Source organism: Opisthocomus hoazin, chromosome 6 (assembly GCF_030867145.1).
Source record: "Opisthocomus hoazin isolate bOpiHoa1 chromosome 6, bOpiHoa1.hap1, whole genome shotgun sequence".
In the NCBI taxonomy this organism is placed as follows: Eukaryota; Metazoa; Chordata; class Aves; order Opisthocomiformes; family Opisthocomidae; genus Opisthocomus; species Opisthocomus hoazin.
Genome location: NC_134419.1, coordinates 15895668 through 15911999, shown reverse-complemented (window position 1 = coordinate 15911999; position 16332 = coordinate 15895668). Strand labels below are relative to the sequence as shown.

At 36.3% G+C, this 16332-nt stretch overlaps 1 protein-coding gene across 20 annotated transcripts in view; it reads right to left on the bottom strand.

Annotated features, from left to right (window-relative positions):
• Positions 1 to 1606: 1606 nt before the first annotated feature.
• Positions 1607 to 16332, bottom strand: part of ADGRL2 (adhesion G protein-coupled receptor L2) — a 159974-nt gene continuing 145248 nt past the window's right edge. For 4 of the 20 annotated variants that reach the window (XM_075424784.1, XM_075424789.1, XM_075424785.1 and 1 more), the window contains 8 exons: positions 16185 to 16276; positions 15284 to 15328; positions 14969 to 14995; positions 14133 to 14301; positions 10384 to 10512; positions 9880 to 9976; positions 6976 to 7104; positions 1607 to 3672 (listed from right to left, as the gene is read on the bottom strand). In XM_075424784.1, coding sequence (XP_075280899.1) covers positions 2918 to 3672; positions 6976 to 7104; positions 9880 to 9976; positions 10384 to 10512; positions 14133 to 14301; positions 14969 to 14995; positions 15284 to 15328; positions 16185 to 16276 — 1443 coding nt within the window. In that variant the 3' untranslated portion in view covers positions 1607 to 2917. Of the gene's footprint in view, positions 3673 to 4330; positions 4384 to 6668; positions 6751 to 6975; positions 7105 to 9879; positions 9977 to 10383; positions 10513 to 14132; positions 14302 to 14968; positions 14996 to 15283; positions 15329 to 16184; positions 16277 to 16332 lie in introns of all 20 variants that reach the window. The other 16 variants (XM_075424787.1, XM_075424790.1, XM_075424795.1 and 13 more) reach the window with 12 other exon arrangements.

Sequence of the window (16332 nt, the reverse complement as noted above, 5' to 3'; positions counted from 1 at the left end):
AAAAAACAGGCTCACTGAAAAGCAACATCTACAATACAAAGAAGCTAACAAAAGAATTCCCTTATGATACTTAGGTTCAGCTGGTTCATCTTAGGTTCATCAGCTACATTTTCTTACTTTATGAATACTTGTTACATTTGCAATTGAATATATATTTAAGATCACAATGCTACAAACCTTTTTCCAGCATGTAGTTTTGCCACCTTTAGTTAGACACAAAGGAGTACTTGCTCGAACTAGGGTTGAAGATTCTGTTGAAAGTTGGTGATGTTACTAGGTCATGTGTACTGTAATTACGTGAGCACCATGATTTTTAAATCCCTAAGACATGACTTCCTAGGTAGAAGGCAGCAAGTATGCTTTTAAGTTGCCAGACAGACCAAGGGAATAATTTTTGCTCCAAAGAGTCTGTTGTATACCCTGAATCAGAACAAATTCTTATTTCATAGAGACTTCAGATTTTTAAAGCATCTCTACTAAACAGAAGTAAACAGTTTCTGATTAAATTTTAAATGTTCCAGTGACTCTACTGTAAACATAATAACTTGTGTTAAGGAACATATTGGCAAGAGTTACCAGTAGGGTTGATGGCGAGGATACCTTTTTCTTCAAGAACAATTGCTATGGTGTCACAGTCCTGATTACAGATATACTGAGGTTACTTGAACCCCATGGTTCCATCTCAACCTGGATTTTTTTTTTTTACAGAGTTTGAATTGTCTCAGCAGCAGGAAGCCTTGCCCAAAACATTATTCCGAAATTCAAACTTACACAAAATGCACCAATTTATGTTCCAAATGGATTTTATATATTCCAGTGCATTAGGAGGTAACAATTGATATGGCCTGCAAATGAAATTTTGCTGTTCTCATTCATACAGTCACAGTGGCTGCACATGAAACTGTGGCCTCTGTGATGACGGGGCATTAATTTCAGTTATTTGGAAGAACACGGTTTTGGAAGTTCTAACAAATGAAGTCCTTGGTGTTACCTCTGAGTGGCCTTGGTTGAGAGGGACAAAAGAGGCTTGGGAATCATGACAGCAAGAACTTCAGACTTCCAATTTTGCCACTGATTTGTAGGTAACATCTTGGGCATCAGCTGCCTTCTGCAGTTCTCTAGTCTGACAAAAATGGGGACAGTTGCACTTCTTTATCTAACTCAAAACAGTACCGTGATGGATTCATTATTTGCACTCCGAGTGCTATCCAAATGCTGCTTATTCATGTTTTCCACACTGCAACAATAGATCTTCGTCGCTAATAATTAACTGCTAATTACTGTTGCTGAGAATATGATAGTGGTATTTACCACCTTATTTTTAATTTCAGTACAGACATCTACTTAAAAGTTATGTAAATATACGAAATTACAGTACATTTTCCTACTGACCTTGCTATGTCTGAGTTTGATCCTATTCAATTGTGACTAGAGTAATGAATAGTAAAGATGACCTTTTTTCTGTAGAGCTATATAGACAGTTTCTATTGTATTCTCGACACTCAGATCATGAAATGTAAAGAAGCCATTCTAAGCAGGATAGAGCTGGGTTGAAGGACTGCTGATGCCAATTATGCTTCGTACATAATAATGCACATTTTACCTATTTGGAAAAAATTCACATTTATTTACTGTCAAACAGGTGTTAAACTTTACACTGGATATTAGTGATGGGCTCATTATTAACAGGTTTACATAAAGGGATGAAAAAAGCAGATTTTTGTTGAAACAATTTACATTTCATTAGATTTTTATCATAAAATAAATTAATTACTAAATATAGGAAGAAGGAATATGGAAGAGTAATAGTTATGTTTTATTTTTTTTAAAGGACAGGCACCTTTTATTCATGAGAAAGCTTGTGAGAAGTGTCCAGTGTCCCCTTTACCCCTTACCTCCCAACCCTGATTAAAGAATGCACAGGGAATTGAGTTACAATCTTTGTTAGCTATACCAAATTTGTGCAAGGCTTGGCATAATTGGCTTCTAAAACAATTTTCTCCCCAAATTATGGTTTTTGGCAATAAAAGTTCAAAATGTAAGAATAAAAACTAACTTGTCAAAGCAGAACACTGTTTACAGTGAAAAATAAGTGAAAACAGGTAGAACTTGCATTTTAAACATACTACTGTACTAGGAACAGAGTGTAAGAAAAACAGCTTATAACATATGTGCAACCAAGAGCTTTTCCACCATATTTTCTTCAAACTTTTAAAAATTATCTTTAATGACAATTATATTTCAGTTGGACACAAATGTATTTATTTTACCCTAGCAATAGAACAAAATATAATTTCTTTAGCCATCTTTTTCATGAGAACGGTTCATTGTACAGTTGAGGAAATATATGAAATAAGGCCTGTGGCTTGATTGCTAGTGGTTAGACATGTATTCAATCTTTGCCCTAATGGAAAAGATTTGCAGTGAACTGCAAACTGATGCAGAATATCTCTCCTGCTTTTGCAAGTCTTGTCAGGAATAGTAAGGTACAGTAAATTTGTCCCACAGGATTTTAGCACCTACACCTTGTATATAATACAATGTAGGCCTAGGAAAAAAAATGGTGCAGCCATATTTACAAATTTAGTTCACAAACTGCTGCAGTAAAATGGCTGGAAAGTGTTTATTTCTATTTTTTTCACAATTTTGTTAAATTCAGCAGCAGAAGATATCTTAAAATACCTTGTTGGTATTTCTTTTCTTTGTAACAAATAATTCATTTTAGTATACTCTGTGTATATACAAAGTTTTTGTTTTATAAAAATTCACAGAACTGTGAGGTCCAGTCATCCCCGTTACTGGAGAACCACAGGGTCAACAGAATTGTCTCTTCAAGCAGGTACGAGGGAGCCTGCATGGGGCCAGTTAAGTCTTTTTAATACTTGTACTTGGCCTTTAATATTTCTTTGCTACACTATTAAAGGCTTGTCACTAGTTGCATTTGTCCTTCTCTAACATCCCCTTCTGGAATACATCCTTCCTTGTTAATGGGAATTATATAGCCGTCGCTATTACCCCTGCTGATTTGATAGTACATCTGAAGCTGGTGGCCAGCTCCTAGGTTTGGCATGCTCTTGTAGTAAATGTCCTCATTTTCACTCCTCCTGGAGGGAGAGAGATCTTCTTCAACGTCGGGGCTGCTCTCTGGATACGGAGAGTCTCTGAGATTGGGCATGCTCGTGTAGAGAGAGTCTCTGTTGGGGGACTGGAGGTGGTCGTCAGCCTCGGCTGTCAGCTGTGAGATGTAGCTGTCAGTTCCCTCGGTCTTCACTTTCTTCTGGGGCTGGTACAGAAGGGAGTGAGTCCGCTGAGGAATGAGTGGGGCCTCAAGCTCTTTGTGGTGGAGCTCAAGCCCGGGGGTGTCACTGTGCATCAAAGATGAGGCATCTGCCACGATGGCGTCATCTTCGCTACTGCTCCCGCCGATCACAGCTTTGGCTGGTAGCGTGCGCTCCAGGTTATGGTTCTTGCTGCTGCCCCGCAGGTTGTTGTGCACTAATTCTGAAATGATCATTTTCTCAAAAGCAGTATCATTCAGGCTTAGTCCACAGTCTACAACTTGCACACTGTCGTTATAGTCTCCGTTGCGCAATGAGTAGCTGTTGTTGAAATTACCATTTAGCGGTAGAGTATCCATGGCACTTGTATCCCTGGCATTGTTCAGTGAATGTCCTGAAACGGAAAAGGACAGCTCTGGTTATTGCCTGATGTGCTTTTTATCACTTAATCGGATTTTTTTGAACAAAATTCTTTAATGTAGTTCAGGACAAAGTTGTACTTGGAAGTAAGACTTGAGAAAAGTTAGGTTATTGAACATTCCCAAATGTAAGCAGTTGCATACCTTATAGGAAAGATGCATTTAAAAATAGTAATGTGTATTTCCTGTAGGCAATAGTGGCATTTTAATTTCTTAATTTAGTGTCAATTCTGTGACTTTTCCACACGGAACTCTTCACTCCATGCCCTTGCATAGTAATGCAAAGCAACTGATTTGGAAACATCTATGTTTTAAAGCACACCACGATTTAGAAAAAGAAACTTAACAGAATTTGTCCTAAACGACACTAAATTAAAAAGGAATTAGATCACAGACATAACTGAAGGTAAATGTACAACATAAACCCACATAACTGGCAAGCAACTACTTTAACAACATTTCTAACATTTTTTCCTTTTTTTATTTTTTGAGATGAAGTAAAGAAAAGAATGAAAAAAATGGATAAATACAAAGAATTTATGTTAAACAAGGACAGCCATCTTTCACACTACAGGGACCAGGGCCCACAAGCACCATCCAACAACACGATAGACAGCAGGATGAATGACTCACTTTGGACAACTCACATCATGTCTGTCTGCTCAGGCTATCTGGCCTAAGAGTAGCTGATATATAAAAGAAAGTAAAATGATTTATTGTAACATGATGAAGAATCACTGAGCTTCTCAGCAACTTAGTCAGAGCAAGGGTTCAGCAAATTAGATTACTAAGCAGTAACAGCTTTTCTTTTCCCACTTAATGTAATTTTTTTGCACTAATATTCTGTCTGCCAACAACGGCCCCAGGCCTCTAAAGGTCAAAGTTTGCCTGCAGTCTGCATCAGTCACAGTGACAGCGCTGAATGAACCAGAATAGTTAATTAAGAGTTAGGCCCACAGTTACTGTGGGCATGGAAGTCAAATGCAGAAATGTTAGGAATTTCTGTAAGTATGGGTCACAGAAATTAAACCAAAGAATAAATATTAGTTGTGAAATGGGAAGAGGAAATCAGCCATGGCTGATATCTCAGAGCTGCTGGAGGAATGACAGATTGGGTAAGTCTGCTGGAAACATGAAAAGAAGTTTAGGCGGGGGGAAAAATGAAGTCTTATGATGATTAAGGTCTTCATGTTTTGGGGTTTGGCTTTTTTTTTTTTTTTTGTAACACGATAAAGAAAAGGTTTTCCTATAGACACAAAGACATGTAAACTATGACAGCACAGTGCTTCCCAAGCAAAGGAAAAGGAAAAAAAAAAAACCTTTGAAAGAAATCAAACAGTCTGAACCATGGAAAGTCAGATGGTTAGAGCATTCCTAGAAAATCACTTTATCTACAGATATGTCTGGAAATAAAGAAAGAATGGAGTGATTTTACTGAAATGAGACTGACCACTGTGAGGCTGCTGCATTATATGCAAGGCTTGGAGGAATATAACAAAGAAGTCATTTTGGAAAAGATCATACATTTTCCCATTTTGGTTTTTTTTCATAATTAAAGCTGCAGCTTATCCTAGAAAATTCAATCTTCTCTGAAAAATATCATTTTCCATTAAAAAGTAATCGCATTTTCTCATGAAAAGATTTTTGTCTTCAACTTTAAAAAGTAAGAGTAATAATTTCCAAATAAATTCTGAGTAATTTGCAAATCATTTTGTATTTGCATTATTGTTAACTCCTCTCCATGTGTACCGATTTAAACAATGATGAGGGTTGTTTGAAAGGTCTCTTTTAAGCTTTGATTAAACAACTTTGTAGTTTTGCAATTGCATACATGTTCCAAGATTTTTCTTGCAATGTATTTAGCTGCACAGAACATACGGCATTTATAAAAGTAGACAACACATGGACCACATGCTGGCATTCATTTCCCTCATGAAAGTGATTTAATTCTATAATTTTAATTCTCTTTTCTTCTGCTAAACAGATACCAAAATATATCTGATAATGCAAAATGAGTTTTCTATGATATACTGCAGAGTTAAGCATGCCAGAATGTATTCAAATTGGTTTGATAAGGCAAATTTTGTTGCCCATGATCAGGTAATTCATTTGAAATCTTTCCATAGCCTGTAGCAAGATTACTGTGGGAATGTAAAAATATAAGTAAATTGTTAAGCATTTCTGCTTGACATTGTTTTGTTTTTAAACGGCAAATTATTTCAGCATCGAGTAACTTCTGTTACCAGTAGGGTTTGCTACAGACCTCATGTTGTTTCCCAAAAAGCAGTATGCAAGTACTTTTTGAATGTGGAAACATTTCATTTGCAAATTGTGAACCACTTGCCCGCTGAGTCTACTTCATGACCGCTAGTATGTTTTAATTGTGCCCATTAAAAATCATGCTGAAAAAATTTACATTTGATAGGCAAAGTTAAGTTTTACTCCCATACTTGTCTCTCTGTAGGTTGCTAGAGGGAAGCATAAGGAAAGTAAGAAAACAAGAGAATGAAAATAGAAACTACAGTTCAGGTAAAAAGGAAACTTGAAATAAAAACTGGAAACAAGGTTTTATGAGCTCTTTATCAAAGATTTGTTGTTCCAGTTATACTAAAGTGATCTTATGACTCATCGAACAGTAATTGCTAGATATTTACTGATGAATTGCACTGTAGTTATAAAAAGCAACTAGAAAATGTAACAACAAAATGTTAGGTAAGTGATGACACCCTTTATTCCTACAGAACTAAACTGTTCTAACTGTTAATCTCAAGATTTTCCTTGAGCAAAATGATCTACCATAAAGCTGCACTATACTATAGTTTAGATCTGTTTGACGCTGGAGACAATTTTCTACACTGGGGTATCCAAAGGTGTCAAGATGCCTTGCGCTGCTTTAGTATCTAATCCGTTCCGTAGGCAGGTTTTTCTCAACAAGCTTTAGAGTCAACCTTACATTACATAGACATGATACCTCTAAGTGATATATATCTTGAAGATGGGCTCTCGGACCATGTGGTGTCAGTCCTGTAATAGTATATTAAGATTTATGCCACCTGTGTTAAAAACATGGATAATTATTGGTAAATACTGTTATGGCAAAGGCATTACTATAATATAGTGCAGTTTTACAAGCTGGCATTGGCAATGCTGTATTTCTCGAACTGACAGAAATTCAGAATGTACAGCTAGGGTATTGCAACTTGAGTTTCTGTCTAGGGAAAAGAAGGGATTTGGAGCGAGCCAAGAAAAGCGGTTTTATTCAGGAAGTATAAGCACACCTGGTGAGTTAAACACAGGAGCTGAAGGGGCATTACATACAACTGTTTCAGCAAGCAATGTGTTATAAGGGTTGTTAGTGCCGTGTGGTCGAAGAAGAGGGTTTGTTAGTAGGTAATTGCCAGTCATTCCTAAAGCAAAAGAAACAGAAAAAAATGTCAGTTCTTTAATTTTAGGCTGACAGTTTCAATAAAGAATATTTTTTATTCATCATGAATCATGTAATACTTGTCAAATGTAATTCAGCTGAAAATTTCTCAACGTATTTGAGCTACGTATTTGAAATGGGAGTAGGAAAATACAGTTAGATTCCAGTAATTCACAGGTGCTGTCCAAATCCCCAAAGTAAACATCTGGTGAGAGTGACTTATACTAACGTATACAAAATCACTGTTACACAAGAATAGCAATTAAATGTGTAGAGACCAAGGTACTACATAAAGCTATTATAACTTTACAAATGATCGTATAGAACAGTTCTGTCTACAGTTGAGAGAACTGAATTTCTCAAAATGAAAGGTATTGAAAAATCTCTTATGACAGGATCAGAGCTGTTATTCACTTTATTAAAAACACACACGGATAGTGGAAGGGAATTGTTTTCAAACAGACAGTGGATGACAAACTACAAGAAGAATATCTTAGTATATGCAAAAGTATGCATGCTGAGGAGAAAGCAAAATATTTGCTCTAAGAAATCAGAGCATTCACATTTCCTTCCGGGACATTCATGCTGAAAATTTATCTGCCAGGTTTTAAACAAGAATTCCTCGAATGACAAATTTTCTTTAAACAATCGGTTTACAAACAGTGCAAGACGAAGCAAAATACGACATGAACAGATTTTTTTAAAAACCATTTTACATGTTAATGCAACACCATTTAAACCACTCTTTGAATAATTTGGAAAAAAATCAGCATATTTTGAGAAATTATTAAAAAGTCAATTGATCTCTGATTTCTAGCTACTGGAAGAACAATGAGTTGGAATAATGACCAAAAAAAACCCTCACAAAATGCTGTGATTTAAAACTTACTTTAAACATTCCATTAAGTTAAAATTCCACTTTCTTTTCTATTGCATTGCACAGCAGTATATCAGGATCAGTGTATTACAGACTCAAGGACAACTAAAGAGCCATCTATATTTATTTGGCAAGGAAAAGAGAGTATATATTCAAAATATTAATGGTTTTGTACTACCATAGATACTTGGTAGCAGAAACGAGCAGAAAATTCTAAGATTCAGAGAATTACTGCCTGATTATATTAATCTTATTTGAAAGTTTGTACCAGTGAACAACTAAAAAGGTTTTATCACAGTTTTTTCAGTTGTAATGTACTTATTACTTGAAATACTAACTGAAACATATTTTGCTTGGGGGTTTTTTTTGTGTGCTATGTTTTATCTTGGTTAGAATTATTATTTATAGTTAAGATAATTTTTTTTCAAGCCAAAATTTTTTGCCACCTTTAAAAGTTTGATTTTTATTTTATAGCAAAAATGACACTTGCCCTTAATTACTAAACTACCCTTATACGTATATATTACTGAGGTAGTGACAATATTATAATTGAATCAAGATTATATCAATTTTTCTAATCTCGGCAGAACATCTCCAGTGACTTGAGACAGGAGCTCTGAAACAAGGGAGAAGCTTCCAAGACCTTTGTTCAACTCTGAATTAACTGAGGGTGCAGCATGGTTAGAGCAAACCTCAGGAGTCAAAGACATCCAATTAGGGTGAAACCTCAGACTTTTATCTGCAGTGTGTTTATGGGATATTAAAAAGAAACTGGAAGGAAATCTACTTCTGTCTTGGGCATGAAAAATACACATTTTGTACTCAGAAGTTACTTAATTTTGATTTTGCCAGAGGAACATACAAGATTCAGACAGCGGGAGCAGTGAGACACACAGGTCTTATCCACTTTCTATATGCCAAACAGCAAAAATAGAATCACGCTTTCTGAAATATTTTCTTTTGCAAAATACCACACTTTTTGCTTCCAAAATAAATGTGATTTAAGTACATGTCCCTACTACCAAATCTTGAAAAAAAACCAAGGGAAGAAAACTTGCTAGTTGTGGCTGATGAGGGCTTTACAGCAGCCGTGACCAGTGAACTTTTGGTTTGAAACTTTGAGTTGAGCAGGAACTGGTTGCAACGAGATCAGGGCTACGCGTTCTTCTCCCAGGGGTGTGGGTGGAAGAACAGGCTTTGAGCTTGGCTTGCACAGAGCAGTCTTTGCTCCACTGCTAGCACAAACTGCCTTAAAAAAACCACGGGGGGAAGAGCAGAAAGGAAGGGACCTTCTGTCTCGGTTAATACCCTTGTCTTCTAACTGGACATGAGAATGAGGTTACAGATTTCAAAGTCTATTTGAGCTGAGAAATTTGGAGTTTTGGCTTCTCTGTGCTTGAAAATCTGCAATCTATCCCACGTGACAGGTATGATGCTCTTTGAAATAGAAAAGATAAATACTTTACAGATATCTTTTGCATGGAAATGGTATCAATTAGATTTCACTGGGAAAATTTCTGCACCTAAAAATCATAGTCAAATATGCTTTAAAATGTTACTGCACTCATATTTCTGTTTCAGATTTAACCTATAAAGGTTAGGAAAGATTTAAAATTATGATCTTGCTTTTAAATTAAATTATTGATGAAACTTATTTAAATACATTCCCACGAATGGAGGAATTCAACTTCTATAGCAGGGGGCCAGTTGAGGGAACATGGTTTTAAAATATGCTGGTGGATGACTTTAAAACTCTGCTTTTAGAGAACATTTGTTCCAGAATTTTTTTCAAAACATTCTTTTCAATTCTTCTGTGTTAAATGATATAAAATCTGTATAAAATTTAAGGCTTCTGCAACTGAAATGTTCCCAGTGACTGACCTTGATTAAGTGTTGAAGTGCTGTTGATGTCACCTGAGATAAAAGACGATTCAGACTGTTTTCTCACAGTGTCGTTCCACATCCTCCTTATACGACTCTGTTAACACAAAGTGGTGAGATAGAAGTGTAGTAAGTTACAAAAAGATTTTTGCTACTTTTGTGCTATTATGTTTAATTTGGCCTAAAGTAAGCCATTCTTCTAGCAGGGAGTGAAACTCCTTCTTTTGTTATTAAAACTCTAATTTATTAAATTTCGCTTAGATGAAACATGGGGGTACAAACCTTCCTATAAACCAGCCCCTAATTATAAGAAAAATAAGGTGTTTGCATTAGACCAAAGTAAAAGGAAATGTTTAAAAAGAATCAATTCTACTATGCAGAAGTATGTATTTGCCATCTAAATGATAATACTGAGAAGACAATTAGTGCTTCTGACTGGAACTCATCTCAGTGGGCTTTTTATAAATAAGGTTAATTAAAAGATGCCGTCAAAATCTCTGTTACCTGAGTGCCAGAGGAATAGCGAGCACTAGTTCTTGTCGTTGATGCCTTCACTGAACTGTGGGGACTCTCAGCTGGTAGTCCACCACAGCAGTAGGAATGTCGGAAGCATTTGCCATATTCCTTACGTACCTACGGAGGAAAAAAAATTACTTAGCACAAAAAATAGTTGTCAAATATCTCTGCTGGTAAAAAGACAGGAACTTTGCATTGAAACTATTCACACATTTTTCAAGCAAACAGATAACTCTTGTCTACTGAATTGTTGGCCATTAGCAAAATATGATATTTTTTCCTACTAAGCAGCAGCATTATCAGGTATCCAGGATTTCTGAACAAATTATTTTCAAGGTATACTTGCACTTAATTTAGATGTGCCTGAATAATCATTACTGAGTTATTGAGGAGATTATTTTTATTTCACCTTCATATTGTAGATTAATATAGTTAAGTCTACCTGAATTGAATGCTGGCTAAAAATAGTCCTTTTTATATGAGCTTTTGGTGCAGAAACCACAGAAAGCCGATCTTCCCATCCTAGCATGCAAGAAAGTCTGAGGTCACTAGCCTTTGCACTGCCTGGTACTGCCCATTGAGTTCTCCCAAGAAAGTGTGCAAACCCTGCAATGACTATAAAGACATTTTCATATACAGTTCTTCTGTAATTCAAACATCTGCCTGTTGATATGGCCACGGCCGCGTCAGGACTGCACAAAACTCGCAAACACCCCTGCCCTGCTCCAGGCAGAGTGTCAGCTATGCTGGCAGAGGCACCATCAGTGTTTCAGAGTCAAATTTCGAACCATAAAAATAAAACCCTCATTACCATCTTTGTGGAACCCAGAACTTTGAATACCCCTATGTATATGAGATTTTTGTCTGACACAGCCACAAAACTAATCAATGATTCCAGTATCTGGCCTGCATTTATTCACCTTCTGTTTCCAGTGACCTAGTGGAAACTTCAGTTTTGTAATTTATATGTGTTAACATTTGTCAAGAAAATAATCAGGATTAATTTACAGAGCAGTTAATTCTCTCACATTCAGTGACGGCTGCACTGACTACTGCTTTCAGATAACAGAAGAGTGCATACACATCTTGGCAACATGACAGCATCAGCGAAAGGACACAGTGGATAAAATTTTTAAAGACTCCTGAGCCTAAAATTGTTAATCTTCCATCAGATACTCGGGAATCTAAGCGTCAGATTTCCTACATCAATGAGACTTCTAAGTTTCTAGGGAAAGTGGTATTTCAGCTAATCTGGAAATTCTGCTTTTCCTATGAATGCACAGGACAGAAAGAAAGTTATGGGTATGTAAAAAGGGGAGAGAAGAAAATGCAAATAGTTAACAATGTGGATTTACATATGCCATGTGCTGGTTTCATTATTACAAGAATTTTACTCATGGAATGCATACTGTGATGTTTCTATAAACCACAAAGTTGAAGCAAATTTGAATAATTAGTGCCTTAATTTCAAGCTAGGGACAATAACTGATCTTTTTAGAAAGTATATGGTACATTTTTTAAGTGAACCCTATCTGTATCAGCACAAAAGACACAGAAAAAAATGAAAACAGAAATGCACAGACACTCTGCAGTCTGAAAAACATAAATCTATATATATCATCACTAGATGGTATAGCACCTAAGAAAATACATTCTTGAACACTAATGGATATTAAATGCTCCAAACCACTACATAGTAGAGACAATAGCAATCAAAACAGTATTTTTACCCAAATACCACCCTCCAGGGCTGGTTTTGCCTAATGCCTATATTGCTGTGAATGTACATTATCTGTCAGTACCGTGCATTCCACTGTCATTATTTCTAAATTATAGCTTGTTGGAAACTGATGGAAGCAACAGCACTATCATCCTGTCAGAACTGGAAACATAATAGTTTTCACTTTCACAATTCTATTTCTCTGTTCAATTTAGTGACCAACTGGTAATAACAGAATAAAAAGACTACATTAGCTATGCAGACAGAGGATAGGATGATATCCAGTGAAAGGCATCGAAACTTAAAAATCTTAAATGGTGGCTTTAACATTCTTTCAGGTATAAATCTTATTGCTCTAGGTTATGATTTTTCACACTTGACTGGTATTTTAATACTGCTTTTTGCTGACTCCACTTAATACGAAAACAATGCACAGATGTAAAAGGAAGTAAAAAAGGAATCTGTTTTTAATTTTCAAGTCCAATATAAGTGGAAGAAAGGGCAACATTATATTAAACCCTAATCTAGAAATTATTTGCATTTTGAGAATGTTTGCATTTTCTTCCCTCTCTTCTTTCCTTAGGCTCAATCTCCTCTCTAAGTATGCTATTGTTCTCTCAAAATGAGAGAAGTGCCATGTTCATCTGGATAAAATTCTTTTTGTCTACCAGATCTTTTCCTAAAATATGGCTGAATGCCATTGTCTACATGAAATTTAGAGACACTGATACTGTTAGAGCTGGTACAGTTGAGAACACGCAAGAACGTGATTTTTGGACTTGCATAGCAACACTTTATCCAATGGTCTCAAACCATTTTATAAATATCAGTTAATTATGTCTCTGCTGAGCTAATTATAATTGGAGTTCATAATTGCTAGGTCGCCAGCCTAAAACTGGTACAAAATTTTAGAAATCCAGGATGCATGTTATGTTAAGCTTTTTTGGGTGGGATTTTCTGATGATTACCCTTCCTCTCAGCTGTTGTTACTTTCATTTGCTACACCTTCTAACACAGGCTATGAGCTTTTTTCTTTTGGCTTTCACTGAAGAACCTCTAAGCCATCCTTGGAAGCAGTCTCCACCCTCAGTCTGGAGAAGAGGTCCAGGGAACCCAAACTGAATCCCACCCAGCTGTGCCATTCATTTCCTTCTCTCCTGTTTGCTCCTTTCTCCCTTGCAAGCTTTCCCTCTCCCCAGCAGATCTGCTCCTTCTGGACCCCTCTGCTTCCACTGGGAAAAGGGGAGCAGAACCAGTTTAGCACATTCCACTCATGAGGGAAGGCTCTTGTGCCAGGGGTTTCCAGTTTTTTCAGTTAAGAGCATGAAGCTGTTGGATTGCTGGGGGAGGCAAACACTTGGAAAAAAGTAGCCATGCTGGCATCTTTGGAAGACTGTCCCCTTTAGCAGTTGTCTAGCGTTAATGACCACATTTTTCTAAGGTGTGTCAAAGTTCATTATAAAATTAATTTTTAGATCTCACTTAATTTTGTAATGAACGAGCACTCATAGTACAATCCCTGCCTATCACCCGTAGCTTTATGTGGCAGCTTAATGGGATCTCAGGAGAGGTCCTCTGCCTTGATCTGAGAGAGAGTTTCCAGGCTGAGATAGGCTGATATTGTAAATGATCCTTTGTTCGCAGTGCTGCAGCGGAGGCAGAATTTGTTTCATGTGCACATAAAGAACTTTTGGCTCTAAGTCCAGACTAATACATACCACATTACAAATGTTAAACAGTACGTTTTCTATAGTAATTTTCTTCCCAAAGCCTCAAAACTTTTCAAGCCCAGGTTGGAAATGCTGCATCCACTTTAAACACGCGCAGGCCACAGAGTCGTTACATGGCTCCCACAAGCACACACGGCAAGAACTGCTTTTGAATCCTAGTCCTCCCCTCAAACTACTTCAAAATACTTCAGATCTTGAAATTGCTATTTTTTTCTCTATATTTTAAGAAACATATGCAGTCTTTTTAAGGAGTAAGGGAATAGGCATCTGTGTTTTCAGTAACTTACTTTCTTTTGAAGGGCACAATGAAAGATGAAAATAAACATTCCTTGGAAAGCATTAAATACTGTGAAGAGATACGTCATCACTACAGTCCCCTCATTGATAAACAGCAAGCCAAATGACCACGTTAGGCCAAGGAGACACAGGAGAGCAAATGCACCCAGGACCCAGGATCTGGAAAAGAAAATTAATTTAGTAACATTACTTAAGAGAATGCATGTTGCCAAGTCCAATATTAACATTTCAGTTCCTGCAGTTGACTTTTACTAGGTTCATATTAAAATATAAAAATTCCTTGGGTTTAACCTTTTATCTATTCAAGAAAGAACAATTCCATTTGGTACTCTTAGTCTCCAGTGAAAACAGCAAGAGTAGATATGACCTTTTTCATTCTCAAGAACTGCATAGGATGTCAAAATTATTTTGAAATGCAGAAGTATAGTGCAAGCCCCAGCTACTCCATTGCTTTATCTGATTTTACAAAAAAGACTGATAAATTTGGCTTAGCCACTAATCACACCATAGATTTTAAACAGTGGTGCTGCCATATGACACCAAATAATGTAACACAAATGCACAAAGGTTAAACAGCAGATTAAAAGCCTAGAGCCCAAATCTTTAATGCTCCAATAAACTCAGCTAAACTGATACTAGATGATCTAACTTCCACATGAAGAAGCCCTGCTGAAATGTGACAAAAATATGGATATTGCTCTACAGGATAGTCTAAAAAAAGATTCCATCATGAATAGGTTAAGGAAAAGGAATTGTAGAGAACAGCACAGAATGAAAGGGAAAGGGAATTTAGTCAGTGAATTCCACATCTAACTAATGATCTTACTTGATAAATGGCTTATTATCTTCATAGCTAGAAAGCATTATAAGCAGAAAAGAGAAACAAAATTATTAGACAGAATTGAAACAGAAATTAATAAGAGCATTTTTAATTGTCTATAAAAATTAGTCAAAATTAGGAAATTCAAAATGCAGAGGCAAGCAATTTAAAATTATAAAGGCATTTAATAATTAAAAAATCTTTAGCAAATCAGGTATCTCAAAACTAGTTAATTAAAATTAAGGAAAATCCACAATATTGACCGAGTTTGTAAAGTTAAAAATCATGCTAGAAATTTGTTAATGTAGGGTTCTATCTTACCCAGGTAAGTCCGTATTATAGTAGCCATCACAAACACGGTAATTACTGGTGTGGATGAGAAGACAGAAAGAGGAAAAGGAAGAAAAGAGAGAGATGCTAAAGATTAGCTCTCTCTCTTACCATGCAACATGCAATGAAGCTGATACTGACCTATCTAGAACATCTAGTTCACAATGCTAGCCTTACTCAACATCTCCCTTCACCATTTTCAACATTCAAAGCAAATCTATAAGACCGTTTCACATCCAACCCTCAGTGTTAGAAAGCTGCACCATCCCTTCAGTGCTGGTAACAAAAACCTTCAGTACAACGTAAAGCTATACAGAATAGAGTAAAACACTATCTAAAGAAGAAAACGCTGCCAAAGCCTTATTAATTACGTAACACTTCTATTACTTTGCAAAAGGGATACTGCAGTACAGCACCATGATAAAGTAAACATTTGTTAAATTAGCATGAAAACAGCAGATAATCTTCAAGTTAACAATAATAATAGAGTCAATTCTCTTGGGAGGACAGGATTACGAGTAGAAACTGCTCAGAATCCCTAAATCAAAAAGTCATTTAACAAAACAAACTTAATACAATCACATCAGCCATGCGAACAGGAACATCAGTTTTGAACTGCATTTTAAATGCAAACGAAATTACTACAGTGCTGTGGCATTTCCATGAAACAGTTTCTTGGCATTAGTTCCAGGCTGAAATTATCTAATTTTGACCGGCGTTTGTGACATTACAGCAACAGTGTGACGAAAGCAGGATTGGCTCTGTTTGCTTCTAATTGACATCTGCAGTTGCTGGGAGACAATGGCATGTGCTCCTAATGGAGAGTAGCTTTCAATCAGTTCAGCAATCAGAAAATAATCATAGTTCTCATACTTGAACACAAAGCACTTACTTAATGTTTTCCAACCTGCTAGAGTCTGGTTTCAAAGTGTTTGAGTGCTTCACCATTTTGCACAATGTGATCACCAGGAAGATAAGATTCAGCTGTCAAAACAGATAAGAATGAAATTAAACTACTTCAAGTAATAGGTTGAATAATG